The sequence below is a fragment of the Protomyctophum parallelum genome, assembly GCF_964188405.1.
Source record: "Protomyctophum parallelum genome assembly, chromosome: 1".
Lineage (NCBI taxonomy): Eukaryota > Metazoa > Chordata > Actinopteri > Myctophiformes > Myctophidae > Protomyctophum > Protomyctophum parallelum.
This window is the reverse complement of record NC_139697.1, coordinates 44,823,103-44,849,922: the sequence shown is the minus strand read 5'-3', so window position 1 is coordinate 44,849,922 and position 26,820 is coordinate 44,823,103. Positions and strand designations below refer to the sequence as shown.

Sequence of the window (26,820 nt, the reverse complement as noted above, 5' to 3'; positions counted from 1 at the left end):
TGGAAATGGAAAAACAGTACATCATAGTCATATATAGAACTGAAAGTGTCAAACAGTCATTGTCATGTTAGTAGTGTAGTAATTGCATTTATGTATGTATATACCGGTAGTTTCATGGGCAAATGTGGTTATTATGTATGTGGCTTGGCCCAGTGAAAGAGGAAATGTTCAGCAGTTCAGTTTGATGGTCAATGTGTTAATATTTCTTTGTATACAACATTGTTCATGTCGGTACGTTTGGTGTTGTCCTCCTCATTGATTAGCAAGATTCGGAGTTGCTGGGGGTTGCCAACTCTGCTTGCTGCCACATAGAGTTGTCCATGTGAAAAGAAGTCTTTCACAGAGTATACACCCACTCGTGACAGTGACTGACCTTGTGACTTGTTAACAGTCATGGCAAAGCAAGGGCGTACAGGAAACTGTTTGCGGGTGAGTGTGAAGGGGAACATATTCTCAGACGGTGAGAAAGGTATCCTAGGGATGAGTAGCTGGGCGCCGGCATGGACCCCAGTTACCAGCTCTGCTAGGAGAAGATGTGGGCGGACTTGCTTCAGGATGTAGCGTGAGCCATTGCAATGGCCATGTACTGTGTCAAAGTTTCGCAGTAGCATTATGATCATGCCGACCTTCAGTGACAGGCGATGTGGTGGCATGCCTGATGGACAAAGTGTGTTGAGGAATTCCACTGGGTACTGATGGTTGTCATGTTGTTCCACAGAATCCACACTGTGGAAGATGTGCTCCTGACCTGGGAATTTGTGGGCAATGTATTGATTGACTGTGTCCACTTCTGCATTGGTTGGGCAGAGGATTGCTCTCTCACAAAGCCACTGATGGTCGGTCATATTGTGTGCAAGGTTGTGAAATACCCAGTCGACCATTTCGTGCAGAGTTGATCCTGGCATGAGAAAGCGATCCATTATTGTGACTGTAAATTCTCCCTTATCCTGAATAGTGGGGATGTTCCCCTCGCCCAGATCAAGCAGAAACTGGTGGAACAAAGTGTCATCTTCCATGCTCCCTGCTGTTGCATGTGTTATGCGCATGTTGTTGGTGAGTTTCATGGTTTGAACATGGTTCCAGAGAGGGGAACTCTTCAGGCATCGTGAAATTATCTGAGGTCGTGTGCCATGGGGAACGACTGGTAGGATCTGGCGCCAGTCTCCACTGAAGATGGTGGTAATACCTGAGAGTGTAATAACAAAGTTGCTGCATTATAGACAATTATTATGGAAGTGATACTATATTGTGTTTCTTTTGTAGTTGTGTTTGTCTTGTAATGAAGATTGGCTGGCAAAGGTGTTGGCAGCTGTTATTGTTGTACATAAAAAGGCCACAATATAGTCATTCATGCCGTCAGAATGTACAGTAATAAAGTGTATACGTTTGAATGAAGTCTTACCTCCAAATGGTGAGTTAGGACAGTCCCTGAGTTTCCGGAATGTGCGGTCGGCAGCTTCAACAGCACGGCGATCCATCATGGACACCTCATCAATGACGAAGAGAGAGCACCGACGGATGAGCTCTGCTGTACTGGACGTAGTACCGATAGCACACATTGACTCCTCTGTGAGTACAATGGGACACTTGGTGCGGCTGTGAAAGGTGGTTCCTTTTGGAAGTAATGTTGCAGCAATTCCACTTGAGGCTGTTGCAAGGGCTACTTTTCCATCTGCACGCACAGATTTAAGGATGAAGGTAAGTGTGAAGGTCTTTCCAGTACCCCCACTTGCATCAAGTGCAATAAGCTTGCCACGGTTGTTCTGAACACTTTCCAGGACACAATCTGCAACTGCTCTCTGTTTGTCATTTAGAAGGTGTTGTGTTGCATCAATGTAACGCTGCAGCTCAGGAACATTGTGTTGTGTCTCATGTCGGATGTCATGGGGTTCGGTTTGTCGAATGAGATCACGATTTGGCTGAGGGAGATTGAAGTTGATAGTGAGGTCATATCCATATCGTTCAAGATGCTGCTGAATCTCCAAAAGTACCTGGTTGAGTATGTTGTCATTTGGTTCGGTAAGGCCTGCAGCATGTGTGAGGTCTTCTGAAATGGAATGGTTGTGTCTTTGCCAGAATTGAATGTGGTCTTTCCTTAGTACAAATATGAGTATGTGTGCGAAGATCTCACGTAGCTTAGGGCCAAATGCAACCAATGCTGCTTCTTCCATAACCATGTCTACTTCATGGTCATCCTCACAGATGCCTCGTGCAATGCAGGCAGCAGCGTATGTGTCATGCACAACTCCATTAACAGAGCGAAGGTCGTTGTAGCAGGTTGGACCTTGAACACGGTAGAGCAACATCCGCATGAAGTACAGGTCAGTGTTGTGAGGAGTAAAGGCAAGTACAGGAATGCGCCCAATTGTGTCAGCCAGTTGGTCTTGGTTATGACCACCACTCCTTCTCTGTTTCCTGCGCTTGAACGTCTTGTTGGTGAAGGAGAAATGCTTGAAGACGTCTGGGTAAGTGATGTGTCTCTTATCAGGATTATCTTGCATTGCTGTGAAGTAGGCTGTGAGAGTTGTACGCGGTGGTCCGGAATCAATGAGGGCCTGGGCATCTTCGTCATTGTTGAAGGTGATGAGTTGCTCTCCTTCCAAATGGATTGCCAATTGTTCAACAGGTGGATATTTCTTTTGGATAGGGAAGTCATAAATCCTCCAGAAAGCTTCAGAGGCAGTGATGTAGCGTGCCACCTCATATTGTGTGATTTCATCATAGCGATCAACACTGACCATGCATACGTCGGGACCTTTGTCAATGTATTTGTAGAGATACTTGACTGCAGTGACAGAGCACACGACCTCAACATTGATATGAGCCTCATATCTGAGAGATAGGTATGGGTTAAATGGAACAACCCACTGGTTGGTGATGAGGAATTGTATGCCACCCCTGCCAGTCTTCAAAAACGAACAGCCTGGTGCTCCATGTGTTTCTTCTCGACGCCTATATAAAGGGTAGGAGCTCTCAGACATGGCTGTGTCTGTCCTGTATTCTTTTGGGAATCCTTTTGTGCACTTGCCCTTGTCCATACAGGAAGAAGTCATGTTCAGTGCACCACATGGTCCATGTATCATGTTATTGGCGATCACACGATGCAGTGTAGGGTTAGTGGTGGCATCGGGGATTTCTGCGGATACAATGCGGTCAATGTCAGCAGGGACGCGAGGCTTGTCAGCAGGAAGCAGCGTGAACAGTGCATGTGCATGTGGGAGTCCGCGTTTTTGTGTTTCTTTGACTGTGACATATGCATCTACACGACCAAAGATTTGTTGGTTATATACGTCGTTGATCATCGCGTTCCACTTCATGTGGAAGACCCGTGCAATGATGTCAGGGCGGTCGTGAGGCTGTTGGCCTGGCAGAAGTGACTGGGTTATTTCCTTCCATTTTGGATTACAGGTCATAGTGATGAATAAATCCGGTTTTCCTTTTTCACGAACGATAGCCATTGCGTCTTGGAACTGGTGTGTATACCAACGTGGTGATCCGTAGAGAGTAGAGGGTAGTATTGTGATCCTTCCTGGAAGGATGGCTTCATCAGATGCAATGGCATCTTGTACACATTTGTACTTTTCTGCTTTGAGTGTCTTCTGATTTTTGCGCATGAATTTTAGTCTCTGGCCCTCAATTTTCACTTGCTGATCACATACAAACTGTTGGCTCAGTTTCCCTGTAAGAAAAATAGTAAATGTAAGACAATGTCATGTTGTAAATGCAGGGCTTAGGGTGGAGGCAAATGCAAAATATGTGGAATGAGGGTATGTGAATGGAGGTATTGTACTGCGTAGTTGTAAGTGTGGAATTAGGTACATTACATATATGTGTTATGTGAAGTACCTGCACGGAGGAACAAATTGAAGTGAGTTGCTGGGTCACGTAGTTGAAGATGGTAGCGATAGAAGTCTGTGGCAGTGATCCCCTGTCGACCACCAGGTAGTCGTTGATTGAGTGCGAGATGATAGCCATAGTTGCCTTCAGGGTAGAGCAGTACATAACTGAGGGGATCATAGAGTGGGTGAAGAGGGTGGATCCGCTTTGGCCCACCACTCCGAAGTTGTATCTGTACGTCGATGGGTCCAAACTGTTGGTTTTCTGTAGCTCCTGGAACAATGACAGCAATGTCTGTGCCACTTGGGAGGTTGACTGTACCTGTGTGGAGAGGGGGGAGGGTGTTGTGAAAATTGTCTCTGGAATGAGTATAGTAGCTGTAGTAATGTCTGTGAAAGGTTGTATTTGCGATATTGTGATCAAGGATGTGTAGTGTCATGTGGAGTGGTGTAGCGAATGTGAAAGTGTTGTGAGTTACAAACCTGGGTGGATGTTCCGTGGAGCGTTGGCACTGAGGTTGATGTACATCTCTGTAGCAGGATCTTTAGCAGCAAGTTCTGCAGCTGTTTTAAACTGTTGTATGAGAGGGTTACAGTTGTGCAAAGCTGCCTGTGCTTGTTCCAGTAGGTGTTCGTCGAGGTTTTGGTTCGAATGGTGTGCTCTGCGGTTGCGTAGTTCATGTTGTGGATCATGCACATAGATTTGTGCAAAACAGGGTATAGCAGAATCGGATTCAGGAAGTAGAGGGCCAATTGTATGATACATCTTGCCTTGAATACGCAGGGTTGGGTTGAAGCCAGGTTCTGGTTGGGGTTGTGTCATTCCAATGGAGGCCATAGCCAGAGCGTTGTTGTACCTTCTGGCATCTCGCACAAACTGTGGGTTTAGAAATAATTCTCTGATGGTCTGTGGAGGTTTGGGAGGGATTGAACCTGGTTTGGGGCTGTCAGGTTCGTAACGGAGATCGACACGACCATTGGAACAGCAGAATCCTGGTCTCTCCTCTTTCCAACAATATGCGCCACATGCTGAGCACTTGGAGCATTCGAAAAGGCTGACTGTGCCGAGTGTGTGTGTGGCATCATACAGAGTCTCATCAAAGTATTGCATGTCATCAGGACATGCTGTGCGACGTCCTTGTTGCGTTGTTTGAGCCAACCTCTGAGAGTACAGTGCTGCGCGTGCAGTAGCGTGTGCAGTAGTGTCAACACGCTGCCGGTGGTCATGTTGGGCAGGTGTTTCAGCTGCGCGGGCAGTAGCTTGTGCAGTAGTAGCAGCACGTCGACGGCGCTCATGTTGGGCAGGTGTTTCAGCTGCGCGGGCAGTAGCTTGTGCAGTAGTAGCAGCACGTTGACGGCGCTCATGTTGGCCAGGTGTTTCAGCTGCGCGGGCAGTAGCTTGTGCAGTAGTAGCAGCACGTCGACGGCGCTCATGTTGGGCAGGTGTTTCAGCTGCGCAGGCAGTAGCTTGTGCAGTAGTAGCAGCACGTCGACGGCGCTCATGTTGGGCAGGTGTTTCAGCTGCGCGGGCAGTAGCTTGTGCAGTATTAGCAGCACGTAGACGGCGCTCATGTTGGTCAGGTGTTTCAGCTGCGCGGGCAGTAGCTTGTGCAGTAGTAGCAGCACGTCGACGGCGCTCATGTTGGGCAGGTGTTTCAGCTGCGCGGGCAGTAGCTTGTGCAGTAGTAGCAGCACGTCGACGGCGCTCATGTTGGTCAGGTGTTTCAGCTGCGCGAGCAGTAGCTCTTGAAGTAGCTTCAGCATGTAGACGGCGGTGACGTTCGGCAGGTGTTTCTGCTGTGCGAGCTTGTTGTTGTGCGTTTGTCCTAGCACGCCTTTGCGTGTCAAGTGAAACAGTGTTTGGGGTTGTTGTGGGGTTCATTTTTTTCTTTTTCTTTTTTGTGCTGAACTTGGTTTTCCGCTTTGGTCTAGTTTGTGTATTTGGGGCACGGGGAGGAGCAGTAGCACTGGTGGTGGATGGGTTAGGGTCGCCTTTGAAGTCAGCAGGTTCTGAAATGTGTAGCATTCATGAGTTATTAATAGTGATGGAGAGAGTTGTGTGCATGATGACATATTTTATGGTTATGTTGTGAATGAGTTTAGTAGCAAAAATGCAGTACAGGGGATAAGAGGAGTAGTTACCTGTGGCCAGAGGCCTTTCCAATGAGGGGAAGTGTGTCGTTGTGTGGTGACTGTCCGCATGGTGCTGACCTGAGAAGGTAGGGATGAAATGTAAATATTGTGTTATGAGAAGTAATGAGAACATGTCATCTGTGGAAGGAAGGTAATGTGATACATGTAGTACGGTATATACAATTTGACTGGGAGAAGGAGAGTAGTTTCTGGGCAATGTGTGGGCAATGACACACACAAACACACACACAAACACACACACACACACAGCAGGGGAGTGGGGGAGGTGTGACACTGGTACACACACACACACACACACACACACACACACACACACACACACACACACACACACACACACTATCTCGATCTTCCCTTACATTTCAATGTGCTGATAGTTGCACATGCAGTCACACACACACACACACACACACACATACAGCAGGGGAGTGGGGGAGGTGTGACACTGGTACACACACACACACACACACACTATCTCGATCTTCCCTTACATTTCAATTTGCTGATAGTTGCACATGCAGTCACACACATTGGCAATACATCACATAGATAGAAGTAGTCATCATCACATGTGTAAGCTAAGAACGTAACAGTGGTGCCTTGCTATGCCTTGAACTGAAGTCTATTTGCATATCAATTGTTCCACCCTCCACAGGCAGGAAGTCAATCTATGGCTGAGAAGACAGTGATTCCAAATTCTTTTGAGTGATATTTGATCTGATATTATCTTTAGGGTCTTAAAATAGACCACCTGGGGGTTTTGACCTTCCTGCTTAGCAGATAAGTGACACTATGCATTTTACGACACACACACACACACACACACAGGGACAAAGGTGAGTCCCACTTCAGCGACGTTTAACATATTTTGCCATTTTTATAAATTGCAGCATTTAACTCCAATTTCATTTTATATGGTTATACTGTGGTTATATTCATGTAGAAAACGAAGAAGAAATTATTATTATAACTAAAGGTAGCAAAATAAATTAAAATAAAATAAATAAATAAACATTCATACTACATATTATTTTGGCTATATGAAATCTATAATAATTCTGCCAGTTTTAACTGTTAATAAAGGAGGTAGGCTGTGAACAGCAGCACACATCATCATCATTAGCAGATGATGATGTTAGATTTAGAAAATAGGGTTGCTAGTATTTTCTGTTGCCCTGCAGTTGGCTTTGGCACTTCTTTTTCGGGGGGGGGGTGGGGGGGCGGCATGTTAATCTGTGATGGCACCGGTCCACAACACACAACATACAACAGTGTCGGCGTTTGTTACACAATGTGTTTCCCATTAAATCGGGTATACTCCGTTTATGCTCAACAATGTTCCCGTCTTTCTGTCGGAGGCTGCAGCGCCGTGTAGAGGAGAGAGTTGCGACAACCCCGTTCACTGTTTATTCACGGAGCTTCATGGGTCACTGAACGGTATGTTGTCGTCACTCTCTCTCTCTAAACGGCTCTGGTCTACAGGCTGCGCTCGCAGCGCAGCGCTCCGCTCACTACTCAGCGCTCTCTCTGAGCAAGATGGTGGCGCCCGTCAGACTATGTTGTTACAAATAGTACAAAGATTCTTACGTGGATTTTATCGCACACACACACACACGGGGTGGAGATTTTGTCATGCCTGCGGTCCTGAGTGGAATACGCTTTGCAGTTAATGTACACGGGTTGTTGTCGTCACTCTCTCTCTCTAAACGGCTCTGGTCTACAGGCTGCGCTCGCAGCGCTCCGCTCACTACTCAGCGCTCTCTCTGAGCAAGATGGTGGCGCCCGTCAGACTGTGTTATTGTTAATAGTACAAAGATTCTTACGTGGATTTTATCGCACACACACACACGGGGGGTGGGGATTTTGTCATGCCTGCGGTCCTGAGTGGAATACGCTTTGCAGTTAATGTACACGGGTAGTGCGTGCGTGAAGTAAATTGTGAGGTAACTTGTTCGATACACAGGCATGCAAGCAAAGAAGCAACATGAGACGGAATGCTTACCTGTTGCGTTAGTGGTGGACTGGTTGTTGTTGGTACGGGCAGGAGCGCGAGTGAGACACTGACGCTTTGCATTGCAGCTTCCAGAAAGTGAAAGTGATGGTCGTTTTGTTCGTGGCATGTTGTTTGATGTATGTAGTAATTGTGTCGAATCGATGCGTAGGCTACTGTTACTAAGGTGGAGTGTTCGCCTCAACCCTCATTCGCCTGTCCATGCAAAGGACAGTAGCCAGATGGGGAGGGGCCTGAGGTGGTGTGTGTGGAGCAGATCAACACACACACACACACGCGGCGCCAAATTGTATAGGGCACTCTTTGTTGTGTGCGTTGTTGTACCTTCTGGCATCTCGCACAAACTGTGGGTTTAGAAATAATTCTCTGATGGTCTGTGGAGGTTTGGGAGGGATTGAACCTGGTTTGGGGCTGTCAGGTTCGTAACGGAGATCGACACGACCATTGGAACAGCAGAATCCTGGTCTCTCCTCTTTCCAACAATATGCGCCACATGCTGAGCACTTGGAGCATTCGAAAAGGCTGACTGTGCCGAGTGTGTGTGTGGCATCATACAGAGTCTCATCAAAGTATTGCATGTCATCAGGACATGCTGTGCGACGTCCTTGTTGCGTTGTTTGAGCCAACCTCTGAGAGTACAGTGCTGCGCGTGCAGTAGCGTGTGCAGTAGTGTCAACACGCTGCCGGTGGTCATGTTGGGCAGGTGTTTCAGCTGCGCGGGCAGTAGCTTGTGCAGTAGTAGCAGCACGTCGACGGCGCTCATGTTGGGCAGGTGTTTCAGCTGCGCGGGCAGTAGCTTGTGCAGTAGTAGCAGCACGTTGACGGCGCTCATGTTGGCCAGGTGTTTCAGCTGCGCGGGCAGTAGCTTGTGCAGTAGTAGCAGCACGTCGACGGCGCTCATGTTGGGCAGGTGTTTCAGCTGCGCAGGCAGTAGCTTGTGCAGTAGTAGCAGCACGTCGACGGCGCTCATGTTGGGCAGGTGTTTCAGCTGCGCGGGCAGTAGCTTGTGCAGTATTAGCAGCACGTAGACGGCGCTCATGTTGGTCAGGTGTTTCAGCTGCGCGGGCAGTAGCTTGTGCAGTAGTAGCAGCACGTCGACGGCGCTCATGTTGGGCAGGTGTTTCAGCTGCGCGGGCAGTAGCTTGTGCAGTAGTAGCAGCACGTCGACGGCGCTCATGTTGGTCAGGTGTTTCAGCTGCGCGAGCAGTAGCTCTTGAAGTAGCTTCAGCATGTAGACGGCGGTGACGTTCGGCAGGTGTTTCTGCTGTGCGAGCTTGTTGTTGTGCGTTTGTCCTAGCACGCCTTTGCGTGTCAAGTGAAACAGTGTTTGGGGTTGTTGTGGGGTTCATTTTTTTCTTTTTCTTTTTTGTGCTGAACTTGGTTTTCCGCTTTGGTCTAGTTTGTGTATTTGGGGCACGGGGAGGAGCAGTAGCACTGGTGGTGGATGGGTTAGGGTCGCCTTTGAAGTCAGCAGGTTCTGAAATGTGTAGCATTCATGAGTTATTAATAGTGATGGAGAGAGTTGTGTGCATGATGACATATTTTATGGTTATGTTGTGAATGAGTTTAGTAGCAAAAATGCAGTACAGGGGATAAGAGGAGTAGTTACCTGTGGCCAGAGGCCTTTCCAATGAGGGGAAGTGTGTCGTTGTGTGGTGACTGTCCGCATGGTGCTGACCTGAGAAGGTAGGGATGAAATGTAAATATTGTGTTATGAGAAGTAATGAGAACATGTCATCTGTGGAAGGAAGGTAATGTGATACATGTAGTACGGTATATACAATTTGACTGGGAGAAGGAGAGTAGTTTCTGGGCAATGTGTGGGCAATGACACACACAAACACACACACAAACACACACACACACACAGCAGGGGAGTGGGGGAGGTGTGACACTGGTACACACACACACACACACACACACACACACACACACACACACACACACACACACACACACACACTATCTCGATCTTCCCTTACATTTCAATGTGCTGATAGTTGCACATGCAGTCACACACACACACACACACACACACATACAGCAGGGGAGTGGGGGAGGTGTGACACTGGTACACACACACACACACACACACTATCTCGATCTTCCCTTACATTTCAATTTGCTGATAGTTGCACATGCAGTCACACACATTGGCAATACATCACATAGATAGAAGTAGTCATCATCACATGTGTAAGCTAAGAACGTAACAGTGGTGCCTTGCTATGCCTTGAACTGAAGTCTATTTGCATATCAATTGTTCCACCCTCCACAGGCAGGAAGTCAATCTATGGCTGAGAAGACAGTGATTCCAAATTCTTTTGAGTGATATTTGATCTGATATTATCTTTAGGGTCTTAAAATAGACCACCTGGGGGTTTTGACCTTCCTGCTTAGCAGATAAGTGACACTATGCATTTTACGACACACACACACACACACACACAGGGACAAAGGTGAGTCCCACTTCAGCGACGTTTAACATATTTTGCCATTTTTATAAATTGCAGCATTTAACTCCAATTTCATTTTATATGGTTATACTGTGGTTATATTCATGTAGAAAACGAAGAAGAAATTATTATTATAACTAAAGGTAGCAAAATAAATTAAAATAAAATAAATAAATAAACATTCATACTACATATTATTTTGGCTATATGAAATCTATAATAATTCTGCCAGTTTTAACTGTTAATAAAGGAGGTAGGCTGTGAACAGCAGCACACATCATCATCATTAGCAGATGATGATGTTAGATTTAGAAAATAGGGTTGCTAGTATTTTCTGTTGCCCTGCAGTTGGCTTTGGCACTTCTTTTTCGGGGGGGGGGGTGGGGGGGCGGCATGTTAATCTGTGATGGCACCGGTCCACAACACACAACATACAACAGTGTCGGCGTTTGTTACACAATGTGTTTCCCATTAAATCGGGTATACTCCGTTTATGCTCAACAATGTTCCCGTCTTTCTGTCGGAGGCTGCAGCGCCGTGTAGAGGAGAGAGTTGCGACAACCCCGTTCACTGTTTATTCACGGAGCTTCATGGGTCACTGAACGGTATGTTGTCGTCACTCTCTCTCTCTAAACGGCTCTGGTCTACAGGCTGCGCTCGCAGCGCAGCGCTCCGCTCACTACTCAGCGCTCTCTCTGAGCAAGATGGTGGCGCCCGTCAGACTATGTTGTTACAAATAGTACAAAGATTCTTACGTGGATTTTATCGCACACACACACACACGGGGTGGAGATTTTGTCATGCCTGCGGTCCTGAGTGGAATACGCTTTGCAGTTAATGTACACGGGTTGTTGTCGTCACTCTCTCTCTCTAAACGGCTCTGGTCTACAGGCTGCGCTCGCAGCGCTCCGCTCACTACTCAGCGCTCTCTCTGAGCAAGATGGTGGCGCCCGTCAGACTGTGTTATTGTTAATAGTACAAAGATTCTTACGTGGATTTTATCGCACACACACACACGGGGGGTGGGGATTTTGTCATGCCTGCGGTCCTGAGTGGAATACGCTTTGCAGTTAATGTACACGGGTAGTGCGTGCGTGAAGTAAATTGTGAGGTAACTTGTTCGATACACAGGCATGCAAGCAAAGAAGCAACATGAGACGGAATGCTTACCTGTTGCGTTAGTGGTGGACTGGTTGTTGTTGGTACGGGCAGGAGCGCGAGTGAGACACTGACGCTTTGCATTGCAGCTTCCAGAAAGTGAAAGTGATGGTCGTTTTGTTCGTGGCATGTTGTTTGATGTATGTAGTAATTGTGTCGAATCGATGCGTAGGCTACTGTTACTAAGGTGGAGTGTTCGCCTCAACCCTCATTCGCCTGTCCATGCAAAGGACAGTAGCCAGATGGGGAGGGGCCTGAGGTGGTGTGTGTGGAGCAGATCAACACACACACACACACGCGGCGCCAAATTGTATAGGGCACTCTTTGTTGTGTTGCGGCGGTAGCTAGAGGAAGCATGCCAGTGGGGTAACGGTGAGAACGGTGGCCTGTGATGCAGGTGTCGCTAAGGGGCGGAGGTGTGTGAGGGTGCGAGGTTAATTCACTAATAAATTAATTAATAATCATTAATGTGTCAAATCGAAAAAAGGGCTCCGTCACGCCCTCCATATTCATATGGTCAATGCCTGTGTGAAAAGTGGGAGCGATTGGTGCAGGCAATGAGGAGATAATGAGGAGATAAAATGCGGTCGGACACACACACACTCACAGTCACACACACTCAGACATTCGGTGAATTATAGTTTGATTGTATACCTGCCAGACTCCTTGGGGCCCCCGTTGATATTTGTCATTGTGGTTCGTGGCACATATGCAATTGTCGCTGTGCGCTTTAGTTGCCCTTTACCCTTACTCCAGAAGAGAATGAAAAAGAAACATATAGTAACAGAGCTGGAGAATGAAAGAAACCCAATCATTACTGCTATCACCAATGTTTTCACATCGAACGGGTGGCTTTCATTTACGGCTGGGGATCGAGAGGGAAACCAACCTAATTTAAAGGGATTCCGGGAAGGTGAAGAAAAGCCCCGGACATGGAGCCTGACGGGGAAGCTGTCATTTCCACCAGCATTAGACGCCACGCAAACATAAATACCACTGTCTTGTACTTGTGCATAACGAACCTCCAGTGAGCCATTAGGAAGTACCCGTATTCTACCAAAAGATGAAATGGGTATCAGCTGTGGGTTTAGCCAGCTGATTTCAGGCACAGGATCCCCTTCTGCTTTGCAGTAAAACAAAACGGTGTGACCGTCATCTGCCCACCTCTCTCGAGGCTTGCAGTTCAAAATCTGCGATCGCCGACAGGTGAACAGGATGGAGAGCTCGGACTCCGAGAAATCTAGAAGACTCCGTCCCTGCAGTTGGACCAAGTTAGTGCAACTCGGAGGATGTCCACCAAAATCTAAATACAGTCGCTTGCGTGCCACCCATGACAAACGGCAGTCACATACTAATGGGTTGTTATTGAATCTCAAAATATGCAGGTTGTCCACTGAATGAAAAGATGCCTCCTCTAGGGTGGTCAGCTGGTTCCCAGAGACGTTAACCAAACGGAGGTGTGCTAAAGTGTGGAATGCTTCAGCTTCAATGTGCAAAAGTCTTCCCCCGACTAGATGAAACTCTTGAAGATATAGCAGTTCTCCAAGCGAGTTCCCTTGAATGGAGGTGATTGGATTAAAGGACAGATCTAAATATATAAGGTACACAAGATGATGCAGCGGGACATATGGCACAGAGCTAAGGTTGCAGTTGCTAATGGTTAAATATGTAAGATTTAGGCCAAAGAGGCTGTTTTCCGCCAGAGTCTCTAACCAGGGGCAGTTAGAGATGACGAGGAGCCTAAGGTGCCCGAGTCCCCGGAAGGAGTTGTTTGGCAGCGTAGTGAGGCCGAGCCGGCTCAAATGGAGGCTTGTCAGCCCATTAAGTTGTGCGAGTGCCTCTGTTGGTACAGTGGTCAGATTACACCGGTAGAGGTGCAGATCTTGTAAACTAGTTAGGCCGTTGAAAGCTTGTGGGGAAACAAATACCAAGTCATTCTCACCCGCCTCGATGCGGGTCAACGCTGCCAAGCCGCTGAATGTAAAATCTAGCAGCACCAGGATCTCATTATGACTTATGTCCAGTAGCTGCAGTCTGGCCAAGCCTCTGAAGGCTCCTACAGGGATGACCTTGAGCCGATTGCGGGCGAGACGCAGACTCAGCAGGCTTTCCAAGCCTTGGAAGGCTTCCACTTCAATCAGAACCAGAATGTTGTCGCTCAAATCCAAGTCCCATAGTTGGGTCACGGTCCTAAACTGCTGGCGTGTTACCGTTTTGATCTTATTGTGAGTTAGATTTAGGATTTGAGAGTCTCGAGGGATTCCGTCGAGCACAGTGGTAAGTTGACGCTCGGAGCAGTTGACTTCCCGCCCATTTGAGTCACACTGGCAAGGCTGGGGACAAAGCGAGGGTGTGTCCAGGGCACATGCTACGCCTGCTGCTGCCCACAGGTAGATAGCAGCACCCCAGCTCATGGTGTCGCTGGACAGCAGCCTGTTCAAACATCTGGTGGCTTGCCTGTGTTTGAGAGAAATAAATGAAGTCATTACAGCAGTGCATGCAGTAGCCTCGGAAACACAGACGTTTTTATTTCCAGGGAGAAAAGAAAAGTCTGGTTCCGAGTCCACTTCAATACGGCATAGAGTAGCGCAAACGTCGCATCACTCTCTGCTGATTTCTGATCGTCTGCACCTTTGTTAAATTGACGCGCGCGCACGCACGCACACACACACACACACACACACACACACACACACACACACACACTCCTCTCTCTCTGTCGCTCTAATTAATTAGTCTCATTCTATAATTAGATCGTCTAGATTCTCCTGGCGGATCCTGCCGGGAGCTGCCTAGAAAGCATAGGTGGATCCCAGGCTATTACAGCAGTGACTGGTAGGAAAACAGAAATGGCTTGTTGCTTGAAAAATGAATATATTACTCATTACTCTTTTAAAAAGTAATTTAAGTTTATTACTCCCTGCCAAAAATAACTTTTCCTTTACACTGTATACAGCTGTTACAGCTCTAAATGTTATTGTTGCTTGGTTCATGTATCATGGAACATGGCATGAGTGTGTCTCTCATGCCATGCCATGTCTCATCATGATGTTGTTACTCACTGTGCTTAGACAAATTGCAGTAGTTTCTCATAACCAGACACATATGAGAAGAAGAGGTTCAGTCTTCTTCCATTATTTCTGAAGAAACACAAAAAGTGTATTAGTACTAGAAGCTCTAAGGATATAACAGCATGCCAGGACATATTGTTGTTCACATACTGTAGCACTAGAGCTGTAATACAATAATACAATAGGTCGGGAAATACATTTATAGAGCACTAGTATTACAGAATGACAGGAAATATGTTTATACATCGCTGATTCTAATTTACAGCATGTCAGGAAATGTGTTCATATAGAACACTAATACAATAGTCTTGTCTTTAACTTTTTGTCTCCACCAGGCCGAAGGCATGGGGGGAGAGTATGTGTGTGTGTCCGTCCGTGTGTGTGTGTGTGTGTGTGTGTCCGTGTGTGTGTGTGTGTGTCCGTGAGCAGCTAATCTCGGCCACCGTTAACCCGGTCGATGCCAAATTTTGCACACACACTCCCTGGATGCCAACGATGAACCTCTGCCCCAAACTTTCCAGAACGGCCTGTTATAGCGCCACCAGGAGGCCGCTTTGTGCAAAACAAGTTTTTGCACAGTACGCCTACAGATTTTGTCCAAACATCACGCAAATTGGTACACAGTCTCTCTAGAGCCATTCAACCAAACCGGTCTTTCAGATTTCTCACACTCCATCCTGATTGGTTAAGATTGGCTTCCAAAGTTCACAGGAGTGCTCAGTTTCAAACAAAATGCTGCAAATCGTGAACACATCGCGTCATTTCCGTGAAATTGTGCACCCACATTCCCACTAGGCCGAGGACAAAATGCCACATGAACAATTTCAACTCAGCCTCAAGGTGGCGCTATAACTGGCCGAAAAGTGTTTTTACCTCTAACTGCACGGATCTGTGGATAACCTGGTGGAGACCTGTGCCCAGAAGGGCACTTTTTCTAGTTTCTTGTCTTTTCTTTTCTTTTTAATCTTTGGGAATTTGGGGAAATGATGGCAAACGTTTGAAAATGTGACTATATCGACATTGCCCAACCTACGGTGCCACATTTAATCTACATTGGATTGTTGTTTTTACACCCTTGTCTATGGTCAATTCAAATGTTTTCTGTACAGCAGGATGTGAAAAGATTCTACTGCTAGATACATGAATTGAAGTAAATACTTTAGATAACATTGGTACTCAGAATTTCATCTAGGACTTGATCATTCTCTTATAGTTGTTTCTATCTCAGTTAGAATTTGTTCTGTTTTCCCCAAACACTATAATGTCTTTGCTCACAACTTGCAGAATCTGCTATTTTCGCTGAACTCTGAAAAGCGACACTATAGGGTTCAAGTGGTTAAAACATGACTCAGACCTACAGAGTGGATGCATTGTAGTAAATTGTTGCTGTCAGACAAAAACCTCGTATCTCCATATTCTACCTTTTTTGTGGGTTGTTTTCGTGAATGAATGCTCTACTGGCCTGCTTGATCATACTAGCGTCACACAAAAGTATCAAAAGTAGCATGCAGATCCACAAGCTCGAAACTTAATAAGACAAGTAAGACGCGCAAACGCGTGAAGCGAACGCAGCTTGTGTGTGTGTGGTTGTGTGTGCGTGTGTGTGTGTGTGTGTGTGTGTGTGTGTGTGTGTGTGTGTGTGCGCGTGTGCGTGTGCGTGTGCGTGTGTGTGTGTGTGTGTGTGTGTGTGTGTGTGTGCTACAGCTGCGCCCTGTGTGTGTGTGTGCTACAGCTGCGCCCTCTGGTGGCGGGCGGGTGGTGTAACAGTGGGACAGACACACACACAGACACACAGACACACACACAGACATTCAGCCCTTGCTGTCATAGTAAGTGGCTCACTGCGTTCGCAATAATAATAACGTTTTTCCGTCAAACATTTTCATCAGAGGTCAGAGATGCCATATTTGCAAAACCATTACTGAATCCACCAACAGGGGACAGTAAAAGCCAGACAAAATGCCAATTAAGTTAAGTTAAACATTAGACTAGAGCATGTTCTGGGACCATAGAGCATATATTAAAAAAAGTCAGTCAAAGATTAGTCATAATGGATTATAAAATGTACCTATTTTAATACCCATTCTTAACATCATTTTTACCCAGGGAGAAAATGCCACCATAGTGATACTATTTGACAGATTTGAGTGGATGCTTTAGTGTTTATTTATTATAAATATACCAAATTACTACTAATTACAGAATTGACCATGAGTACCAGAAAGTCAACTTAAATTGTGGGACATTTTCATTTGTATAGTACGGAGCCCTGGAATGGCCATAGTATGAAATATAATTGATCTCAACCGGTCAAGATAATATCTCGACTGGGACTCGGTAGTACGGTATTATTAACAGATAAAATTAAACATTACAAATTGAAATGACCCTCCACTTTTTGGAACCTACAATCATTTAGTTTTCATTCAAAAAGTAGATGCATTATTAGTATTCACGTTCACGTCTGGCGTTATTTTCCATGAAATAGAAGTGGCTGCATGCTTTCAGCTATTTCCACAGCAGAAATATTTGGAACACACAAGTTCTAGTGATGAAAGAAAATCCCTAGGGCAGCTAATGTTGGAGATTCACAGCTCATTAACTACAAAGGAACTGTGCATTTTAGTATGACATTCAAAGGCAGATATGTTCTCAATACAACTTGAAGAAAAGTATTAAAGTATTAAAACGAGAAAGTATAGAGAACTCACCTTCTCTTCAATTTTGAGGACTTCTCAAGTTCTCAGTACAGTTGTCGGTAGGCACAGTATATGGTTGGATATAGTATCTTCCTCCTGCAGTATAATGCCAATTATGAGACTGGAGGAGAGACCAAATGCAGGATATTTAGTTTTTGGCTGTTGAATCAACTTTACACTGTTAAAACTATAGAAATATCCACAACATTATCTATCAAACAGCCCTTTAAAGAGCCACTTAGCTCATCCTAGTGACCTAAAATGACACTTTTAAAATCCTCCACAGGCTTCATCCTCATTCTGGGATATTCCTTTTGAAATTCAGTCGTGTGGAGGAAGCATGCCGTTACAGCTCAGATCTCCCCTTTTCTCTGATGTCCTCTAGGAAAAAGAGCTGGCTCTGACTGCACTGTATGCTGCTGGGAGCTCACACACGTGTCCATGGAACTTGTCCAGGGCGTTGTCTTGGATGACAGGAGCCAGTCAGAGGTCAGCCAAATTCAGAGGTTTTTGATGAAAGAACAGATGGAAGAAGGAAGTGGGCTTATTATGTAAGTGATAAATGAACAGCGAGCCGGACGTCATAATTAAAAACCCTGACAGGGTGTGATGATTCAAAACCCCTTACCCGCAAAAGGGTCTTGAATCACCCAATTTCTATTCCACTTATTACCCAAACTTCTCACTAAATAAATCAAGCTGACAACGGGTACAACAAGTACATCAGATAACACGATTATTGCGCAACGAATGTGGAGCGTATTCCTGACTTGCTATGCTACAATATTAACTGTAAAAGTAAAAAATATAGGTTTAAACTAGTGGTTAAACTGACTTTAATAGCTATATGCCTACTAAAAAAATAAATAATAATAATCTGGGGACCCCCTCGATGACTCCTGATGTCCTCGGGCCCCAAAGACAGAAGGGACGAGACACTGGAGACTATTTAAATGCCCGGGAATCCATTTTCAAAGAGGAGCGATGTCACAGGCTGTCCACATGGTGTCCGAGTCACGACGTTCCCATGTGGATCCTGCCACACAGAATGCCTGCATGCACTTTGTCATCCAATGTAAAAACCATTATGCCCATCCTACACAATGAAAAAAAAAACAATGAAAGAAATGCCATGCTTTTTCTTTCATGTGATTTTCCTTTCCGTTAAAATAAGTGTTTTAACCCCCCCCCAAAAATGGCTACCTTACCTTTAAGCAAAAATGTATCAGAGAAAGCTGATGCCTCACAATAAATCAACTCAAAACTCTTGACGAATAGAGAAAACTGAGGGAATGTAGAAGCAATCAGTCTGCAAATTGTCTTAGTTCTGCCATCTGCCTTTAAGTCTTCAATCTGCCTTTAACTAATTGCATAACAGCTGCAGATAATTCTGGTAACATCAAATTAAACTGGTAATATATTGAACAGTAAATTATATATAGATCATACTGTATCTTTGATGGACCATGTCAACCTGGGTCATTGGAATAAGTATTTCCTTTCTACCATTAAAAGGTATAGTGTAAGGCATAGTTATTTTGGTAAAACAAAATGTTTTGTTGTTGTGGAAAATGTTAAAGCTCTATATTCAGATAGTGCTGTCATAAAGTGTTTATAATTTCTTTCAAAACATACATTTTCAGGTGGGTTGCCAGTTCAGAGAGTGAATGTATGGGAATGTATGTAAAAATTAATCTAGTGTTCAATGTTTGACCCTGACCTGTCCTCGTGTGAAATGCAAATCTACTTAATGTTAAAAGTTCAGGTTTGTTGGGTAAAATTGAGCTCAGAAAACCAAAAAGAATTAAGAAACAATCCCTTTATCTTTCCCGATTGGATAAAATTGGTTTCCCAACATGAACATTCATTTTCTGTTTGCTAAAGTGCTGGAGACATTGGGGAGGGCCCCTGATACTGCACAATTCTATAGCAATGATTATTAATACAGAGCTATTTAGCACTTATTTTAGCAGAATAAAATCACATACTGCACCTTCAAACAGCACCCATGGTTATTATCCCATTCTGACCGCGGGCACCCATTTTGGTGTCAGCATCATGTTATGTTTTAGCTATTTAAAAATAGCAGATCTACAAGCTCATATCGCGTCACCGAGTGGCGCGATACGAGCTTGTAGGTCTGCTATTTTTGAAAAATCGAAGAGCGACTGACATTTTTAGAATCTGATCTCAGGTCAGAATGGGTTCATCAGGACCAGTGTGTGTCCAGCGGAAACCTCGTATGAATCTGATCTCAGGTCAGAATGGGTTAAGTCAGTCTTTACGGTATATGTACACATGCTACCTTCCCTCTAGAGCATCCCATGCTGAACCAGGCCAACCATCTGGTTCCTTACAACCTGCACTGATCAGCAGTTTTCTGTCCAGAAGAACAGCAGCAATGGGGGGGCAAGATGAGCCTCTGCCAAAATGCTATTGAATGTGTTTATTGCTCTCGTTTCATTCTGTGGTGTTTTGAAGAGGTGTATCAACCACAACCACAACGTAGAAATACTCTGTTACAAATAAAGTCTGGCATTCAAAATTTACTTTAGTAAAAGTAGAAAAGTATTGGCATCAAAATATACTTAAATGAGTAAAGTAGACTACTATGCGCAATGTCCCGTTTCACAAGTTATCATAATATGATAACTGATGATTATGAATGATGTATAAAATTCATAACAAATCTTTTGAAAATAGCAGATTTGCAAGCTCGGTGCGATGCGTTGTGACCTGTGAGCTTGTAGATTGGCTTTTTTTCAAATAAGCAAAGTATATAATATAGGGCTGAAGTGGTAATTTTTTTTTAAATAATAGCCTAATCATAATCTACTAAGTAACTAGTTAAAGTACAACATTTGCCTCTGAGATGTAGTGTAGAGTAGAAGTAAAAGTATGAAAGTAAAAGTAAAAAGTAGCTAATAGAAAAATAGTACTCAAGTAGTACTCAAGTACTGTTACTTTCCACCACTGGTTTCATACCTTAATTGTTTGCATAACAGTGATTTCACATCACAAGTGAATATTAGGTAACACCAGTAACGCAATACAAAACTTAGCCTACTTCTCAGTTGCTGGAGTTCAATTGGTTTATCACAGCAATTGGTTATTGATTACAATAATATTACAAGGGCAAACTGGATAGACCAATGTACCGTAATATATTTCTTGTCACTGTAATATTAGTTGTTTAGTTGTTGTATTTGTCACTGTACATTTTCACCTAATTAGTTCTCTGCATTTACCCAGTTAGCTATTAGGAGAGCAGTAGGTTTTAAATTAGGTTCACATGACTGACCAGAATTCACAGAGGGGCAGAGAGAGGCTATAAGAAAACGGTTTGTATCAGGAAACATTAGCGTGAACATTGTCTAGCATGTTAAATGTGAGCTTTGAGTTCTATCTTCAGGACAAGAGACAAGACCACAACCCACTTGAGTACAGCAAGGTATGTTTAGACTAATCTCATTTGCATTATTATATTTAATCCATCAAAACCAGGAAAGTGTCTGTGTCATTTTAGATTTTATCGAATATATATAGAGCACATTAGTTGGCCATTTAAAAAAATAGCAGATACAACCTCATAGCGCGTCACTTTGTGCCGTGCTATGAGCTTTCTTTTTTTGATTGGTAGAATGTGTGCAAAATATTTCTATAATATATACTTTTTAAAGCGAACATTTGTAACTCAAAATGTTCTTCTCGTGGTCCCTGAGATGGGGTGGGCGCCGGGCGGCCAACTGCATGTATTTGTGGGGGTGACATGAAAAGGTTTGATGAGAACCACTGATATAGATTAGAATCATACGGTTTTCAGAAAACTGTTTTGTAGAGTAAAGAAATTTGTATAGTCAACCTCATGTCTAACAGGGAGGCATGCATGAATAATGATGCTCCACTCTGGGAGGGAAAGTTAGTCACATACTATACAGTGTTGCTGAGAGAGAGAGAGAGAGAGAGAGAGAGAGAGAGAGAGAGAGAGAGAGAGAGACACTCCAGAGACTGATGTTATTATACCGTACTTACTTACTTATGCCTATCGCTCCTTTTCATGGAGCATAGGCCGTTGACTACAGTTCGCCAGAGTCCTTTATCCTGGGCCTTCTTTTCCAGCTGTTTCCATGTCAGTCCACACTGCTTGATGTCAGTCTCAAGGTCCCTGCGCCAGGTGTTCTTAATAACAACAAACACCTGAAAGTTGTTAAGTCAAGTAAAAACAATATTCTTTCGAACAACTCTCACATATTAGTTTGTCAGTGCTACACAAACATCTATTTCTGGCCAAACAAGAAATCAAGAAATAAAACATAATGAAAGGATGTCATGGGATGACAGGCAACTGCCAAGAAGCCGTGCAATACAAAGGCGCACTCATCCACAACATTATTCATTTAGAGTTTGATTTCACGAGGCATTGACACTGTTATGTTTTCTAATTGGTATACTGATTATTTGCAAGGCAATTTGGATGGTCTATGATATTTGTAGTTAATCTAAATTTGTTTATAATGGATTTCTCTAAATCGCCAGAGCAAAAGCAGAATTAAATCACTGCGGTGACCATCAGTGTCTTTTGCATTGTTTCAGCATGCACATCTGGGTTGCCGTGCTGCTTCTGACCGCTCCTGTTCTCGGTCAGATGTTCGCTGACTTAAATGAACAATGGGAAGATTGGAAATCCAAGTATCAGAAGATTTACCAGGACCGGGTAAGATATTGAATACTTTTCATTCATTTTGTTTCTCTCATACAGGTGAAACCTAATATGCACCATGAATGAAAACAATATCAAACCTATATCAAATACATTTAAATCTATCCATCAGTCAGTGTGGTGCTTGTTGTTTCAGGAGGAGATGGTCTACAGGAGAACGGTTTGGGAGAAGAATTTAAAGCTGATACTGAAACACAACCAGGAGGCCTCAGCAGGGTTGCACACCTTCACAGAGGGACTCAACCACCTGGCTGACACGGTAATACAATGTCCTCAAGCGCACATGCAGGCTCCCCATGCGCTGGTTTGATGAACATATTTAACTGCAGTATACTGTAGATACAAATGCAAAAACAGTGCCAATCATGTCCCCTGTCAATTTACTCTAGAACGACAATGTTTCATCCAAAGCTACCAGTAATCAGGAGATTTGTCACCCCACTGTGGTGATATATGGTATGGCACACTACATCATCTGATAATGTGCAGATTCAGAATCCTATTTTCTGCTACATTAAAGGGAAACTTCACCCTTTTCCCCAAAAAAATATATATGTTAATGACATTTAGAAGATTTAGAACACTTTCATGGGGGTCTTTATGTATGTAATATGTGGTTTTAGATATTTTAGATTTTAGCAGTGAGCCCAGTGTCTCTGATGTCATGGACACTGGGCTCACTTACTTCCTGGACTACATCAAGGACTGTCTAAAGAGGACGAGACGCGAAGACCGAAGACCTAACTATTTCTTAGTGGGTCCAGAAAACCACACCCACTGCTATGCTCTATAAGGACTCTTATCAGGTACAAGACAGAGATACCTGTATTACATACATTACATACATTACATAAACGGACCCCCCTTTTATCTTTCAAGACAGCAGAGGAGATCAACACAATTCTGAATTGTTTAAAGATGGAGGACAATATTCATTGGAAAAACTGGACCATCAAACAAGGAAGTGGCGTGCAAGTGCCCCAGAGAGTGGACTGGAGGGAGAGAGACATGGTCAGCCCAGTCCAAAACCAGGTACACCATATATTCTCAGCATATCCAGACAATTGGACAAAACATCTGGCTACATGAGACTATAGGTAGATGGAGGACAAGTCTGAGTGTAAACAAGAGTGAATAATTTCCATTGTATTAGTGACTACACTCTGACGCAGTGATTCTCAACAATTTTTCACAGGGAAGAAATGCTGGAGGTCAGGGCCAGACATTGAATAATACATTAATGTTGACCCTGTCAAGATCCACCACGATGCACATTGTGCTCTCATGAAACTGGTTGAGAAATGCTGAAATGCTGCTCTCAAACTTTTTGTGCCAAAAAAATTTATATATTTGCCCGCGGAACCCAATTTGAAAATGTTTTGTGCCAAGGACCCCCCCCCCCCAGAAGAGAAGATTTATGTTAAAACAATTCAAAATTATTCAAAATGTTCCTACAAGCTCACAGCATGGCTCAAAGGGACATCATGTGAGCTTGTAGATCTGGCATCTTTCAATAGCCACAAATGGACAATGTGGTTAGAATGATTACGATGCTACATTAACTACTTTTGCTGGGGACCCCCGGACCTCACCTTGAGAAGCACTGCTCTATTCTAAAGGGTACCTACAGTATAGTGGGAACTTGGCATGACGTTTCTGAAATGTCTCTCTTTCTCTCTCTTTCCGTTGTGTGTATGAACCCTTAAAGGGAATGTGTGGGTCATGCTGGGCCTTCGGTGCAGTGGGGGCCCTTGAGGGCCAAATGAAGAGACATACAGGTATCCTCATCCCCTTAAGTCCACAAAACCTGGTTGACTGCAGCAGCCAGGATGGAAACCTGGGCTGTAGGGGTGGATACATCAACAAAGCCTTCAACTACATCATCCGCAACAAAGGCATCGACTCTGAGAGCTTTTACCCCTATGAACACAAGGTTGGTTCAACCCATTTAGTTATTAATTATAATAAAATCACACCCATGTGAAGTGAGGGGCGCTCTAATCATCGTACATCATCATCAAGAATGGTGGTCCCTTATTGGCCAAGGGTTCCCAGACACATAATGACAAAGACAGTAAATTATCCGTTCATTGTCAATTGCATTAAATGTTTGTGTTCAGACAACACGAACATTAAACTCTGTAGCTGTTTATAGGAGGGGCTAGCGCCCCTCAATAATAATATAAAAAATAACTATTATTATAATTGTATTATTATTATTATTCATTTGTGATGTCTTCATTGTTAAATTATCTTAGTTCTGAAAAGTTAATTTTTTTAGCAGTAACATTGTTTGGTAAATTAGCTATATTCCGTTGGATGTAAAATTACGGAATGACAAATAAGTTAAAGAAAATACTACCAAACTTGAGGGAATTGACATGACAGTATTATATTATATTTTAGTGTGTGAGAAACAGAGTAACACAATAAATCAGATATAGAAATGTATACAACTGTGGGGATGTGTTTATATGATAAATACGCCTTTTGATAATAAAATGCATATTGCTTATTTGCTTGAAAGACGTAGGCCTATACAGTATAATGCGCAACATAGTAATTGCACTGTACTCTGAAGAGAATGTGAGTGAAGTTAATCTAATTTGGATTATGTCACTTTTAATTTAAGGAAGATGCATGTCGCAACTCCATCAAGGGGAAGGCTGCATACTGCTCTGGGGTCAGGGTCCTTCTGTCTCATGGCAATGAGAACACTTTGAAAGCTGTTGTTGCAACAGTGGGGCCAGTAGCGGTGGGCATTAATGCCATGCAGCCATCCTTTCACCACTACAAAGGAGGTAAGGCAGGCTGCAAACAGTGGGTTGAGAGTTGGGACATTGGGCAAAGGCGTAACAAGTAGTTGTTGTCGTGATTTAATGTTCACAATCAGGGAGAAAGTGAGTACCATTATACACAAAGATTCTGGTTAGTGTGTTTTCCATCGTTTCGTTCATTAACCATCAGGTGCAATTTGAACCACAATGATTCTCAGGTGTATACGATGAAAAAGACTGCACCTCCCAGCAACTAAATCATGCTGTGCTGGTGGTGGGCTATGGTGCAGCCAACGGACAAGACTACTGGCTTGTGAAAAACAGGTGAATAAGTCATCTTAATACTAAACATATCAAGCTCCTTCGATTTTTAACTAAAGTTCCTATATTTTAACTAGTTTCTATTGATCTGTATCACAATGATTTATTTTCAAGGTTTCAAAGAACGGCCCCATGTGAGAATTGCTGCCCTAGATCAAAACAGATGAAAAGCTTTAGACCTTTTCATGTGTTTAGATAGATGCCAGAACCTTAAAGCTATGGTGTTCAACCCTTTTCATATCAAGGTCTATTTATTATTTATTTGGCATTTGAGCCACGGATCACAGTTTGATGAGCTTTAGCCTTGCAGACCCAAAACAAAAGAACATTTTGTTGTCGTTCGATACGATTTCGCCCACAATTCCATGCCGTATTGATATGGGTATATGACAAGTAAGACGTGCAAACGCGGGAAGCGAACGCAGCTCGTAAATTGCAATAACAACAATTAGAATAAATTACGTACTTTTATTTTTTATTTTTTTTGTAATTTTTTTAAGTTTAAGTGTGTGTGTGTGTGTGTGTGTGTGTGTGTGTGTGTGTGTGCTACAGCTGCGCCCTCTGGTGGCGGGCGGGTGGTGTCACAGCGGGACAGACAGACACACAGACAGACAGACACACAGACATGATCTGCAGGGTCTCATAGTTAGTGCTCACAACATTCGCAATCACTGCGTTCGCAATAACGGGCAAACCAATTTAACTCTTGAGAGTGTACAATTAAACCAAAGGTATGAGTAAGGGTCCATTTTGGTTTCATTTTACACTCTTATTGTTAAAGATCAATAAGAGTCCATTTGGTTACCAACTTTCCATCATTTAGCTTTGGACCACCGGGAACCCACTCAAGGACCGGTTGAGAAGTTGAACCACTGCCTTAAAGGAACCAGTGAAATTGTACATGAAACTATAGTCCTTTTATTTAGTCATTTAGTCAGTGGAGAAGTCAAATTAATGAACGTAAGCATATCAGTCTTATCAGGTATTTAATATTATGACAAACATTCCAACTGTGTGTTCTGCTTCCAGCTGGGGGACTAGATGGGGTGAAGAAGGGTACATGCGAATGGCCAGGAACAAGAATCTCTGTGGCATTGCAAACTATGCGGTCTACCCCACTCTGTGAAGTTGTACTTCTGTCACCCTGACAATAGAGTTCAGGATGTATTTATATGTACAGTAAGTATAAGGGGGCTGCTTGCTTGCAAGTTTGAATTATTGTAATTGTATGTGTATTGAAAGGTTGCAAAACAGTTCATAATGTCAGTGTTCAAAAAGTATTGTGCTGATTTCTTTCTCTGTAAATTATATCACAGTATTCATGGTGTACTGTATATATACACGTATACGGAAGTTTATAAAACTATCAAACTGATCAGTTATCATGTTTAAGATACATTACCAGATAAATCAGTATGTTTAATAGGTTAATACATACTGTAGTTAACCCATTCTGACCGGGCACCCATTTTGGTGTCAGCATCATGCTTTAGCTATTGAAAAATAGCAGATCTACAAGCTCATATCGCGCCACCGAGTGGCGCGATACGAGCTTGTAGGTCTGCTATTTTTTGAAAAATCGAAGAGCGACTGACATTTCTAGAATCTGATCTCAGG

General features: G+C 43.8%; 2 protein-coding genes across 2 annotated transcripts; one reads left to right on the top strand and one right to left on the bottom strand.

Annotated features, from left to right (window-relative positions):
- Positions 1–1,483, bottom strand: LOC310863099 (ATP-dependent DNA helicase PIF1-like). The gene is made up of 2 exons (XM_083771223.1): positions 1,403–1,483; positions 1–1,186 (listed from the first exon to the last, which is right to left on the bottom strand). Exons 1-2 carry the CDS (start codon positions 1,479–1,481, stop codon positions 189–191), a joined length of 1,077 nt encoding a protein of 358 aa, XP_083627349.1. The 5' UTR covers positions 1,482–1,483; the 3' UTR covers positions 1–188.
- A 19,281-nt stretch (positions 1,484–20,764) lies between these two features.
- On the top strand, positions 20,765–26,329 carry ctss1 (cathepsin S, ortholog 1; the record flags this gene model as incomplete). Its single annotated transcript, XM_083783644.1, has 7 exons — positions 20,765–20,836; positions 22,242–22,364; positions 22,985–23,137; positions 23,814–24,038; positions 24,738–24,906; positions 25,101–25,206; positions 26,233–26,329. 7 exons carry the CDS (start codon positions 20,765–20,767, stop codon positions 26,327–26,329), a joined length of 945 nt encoding a protein of 314 aa, XP_083639770.1.
- Positions 26,330–26,820: the final 491 nt, after the last annotated feature.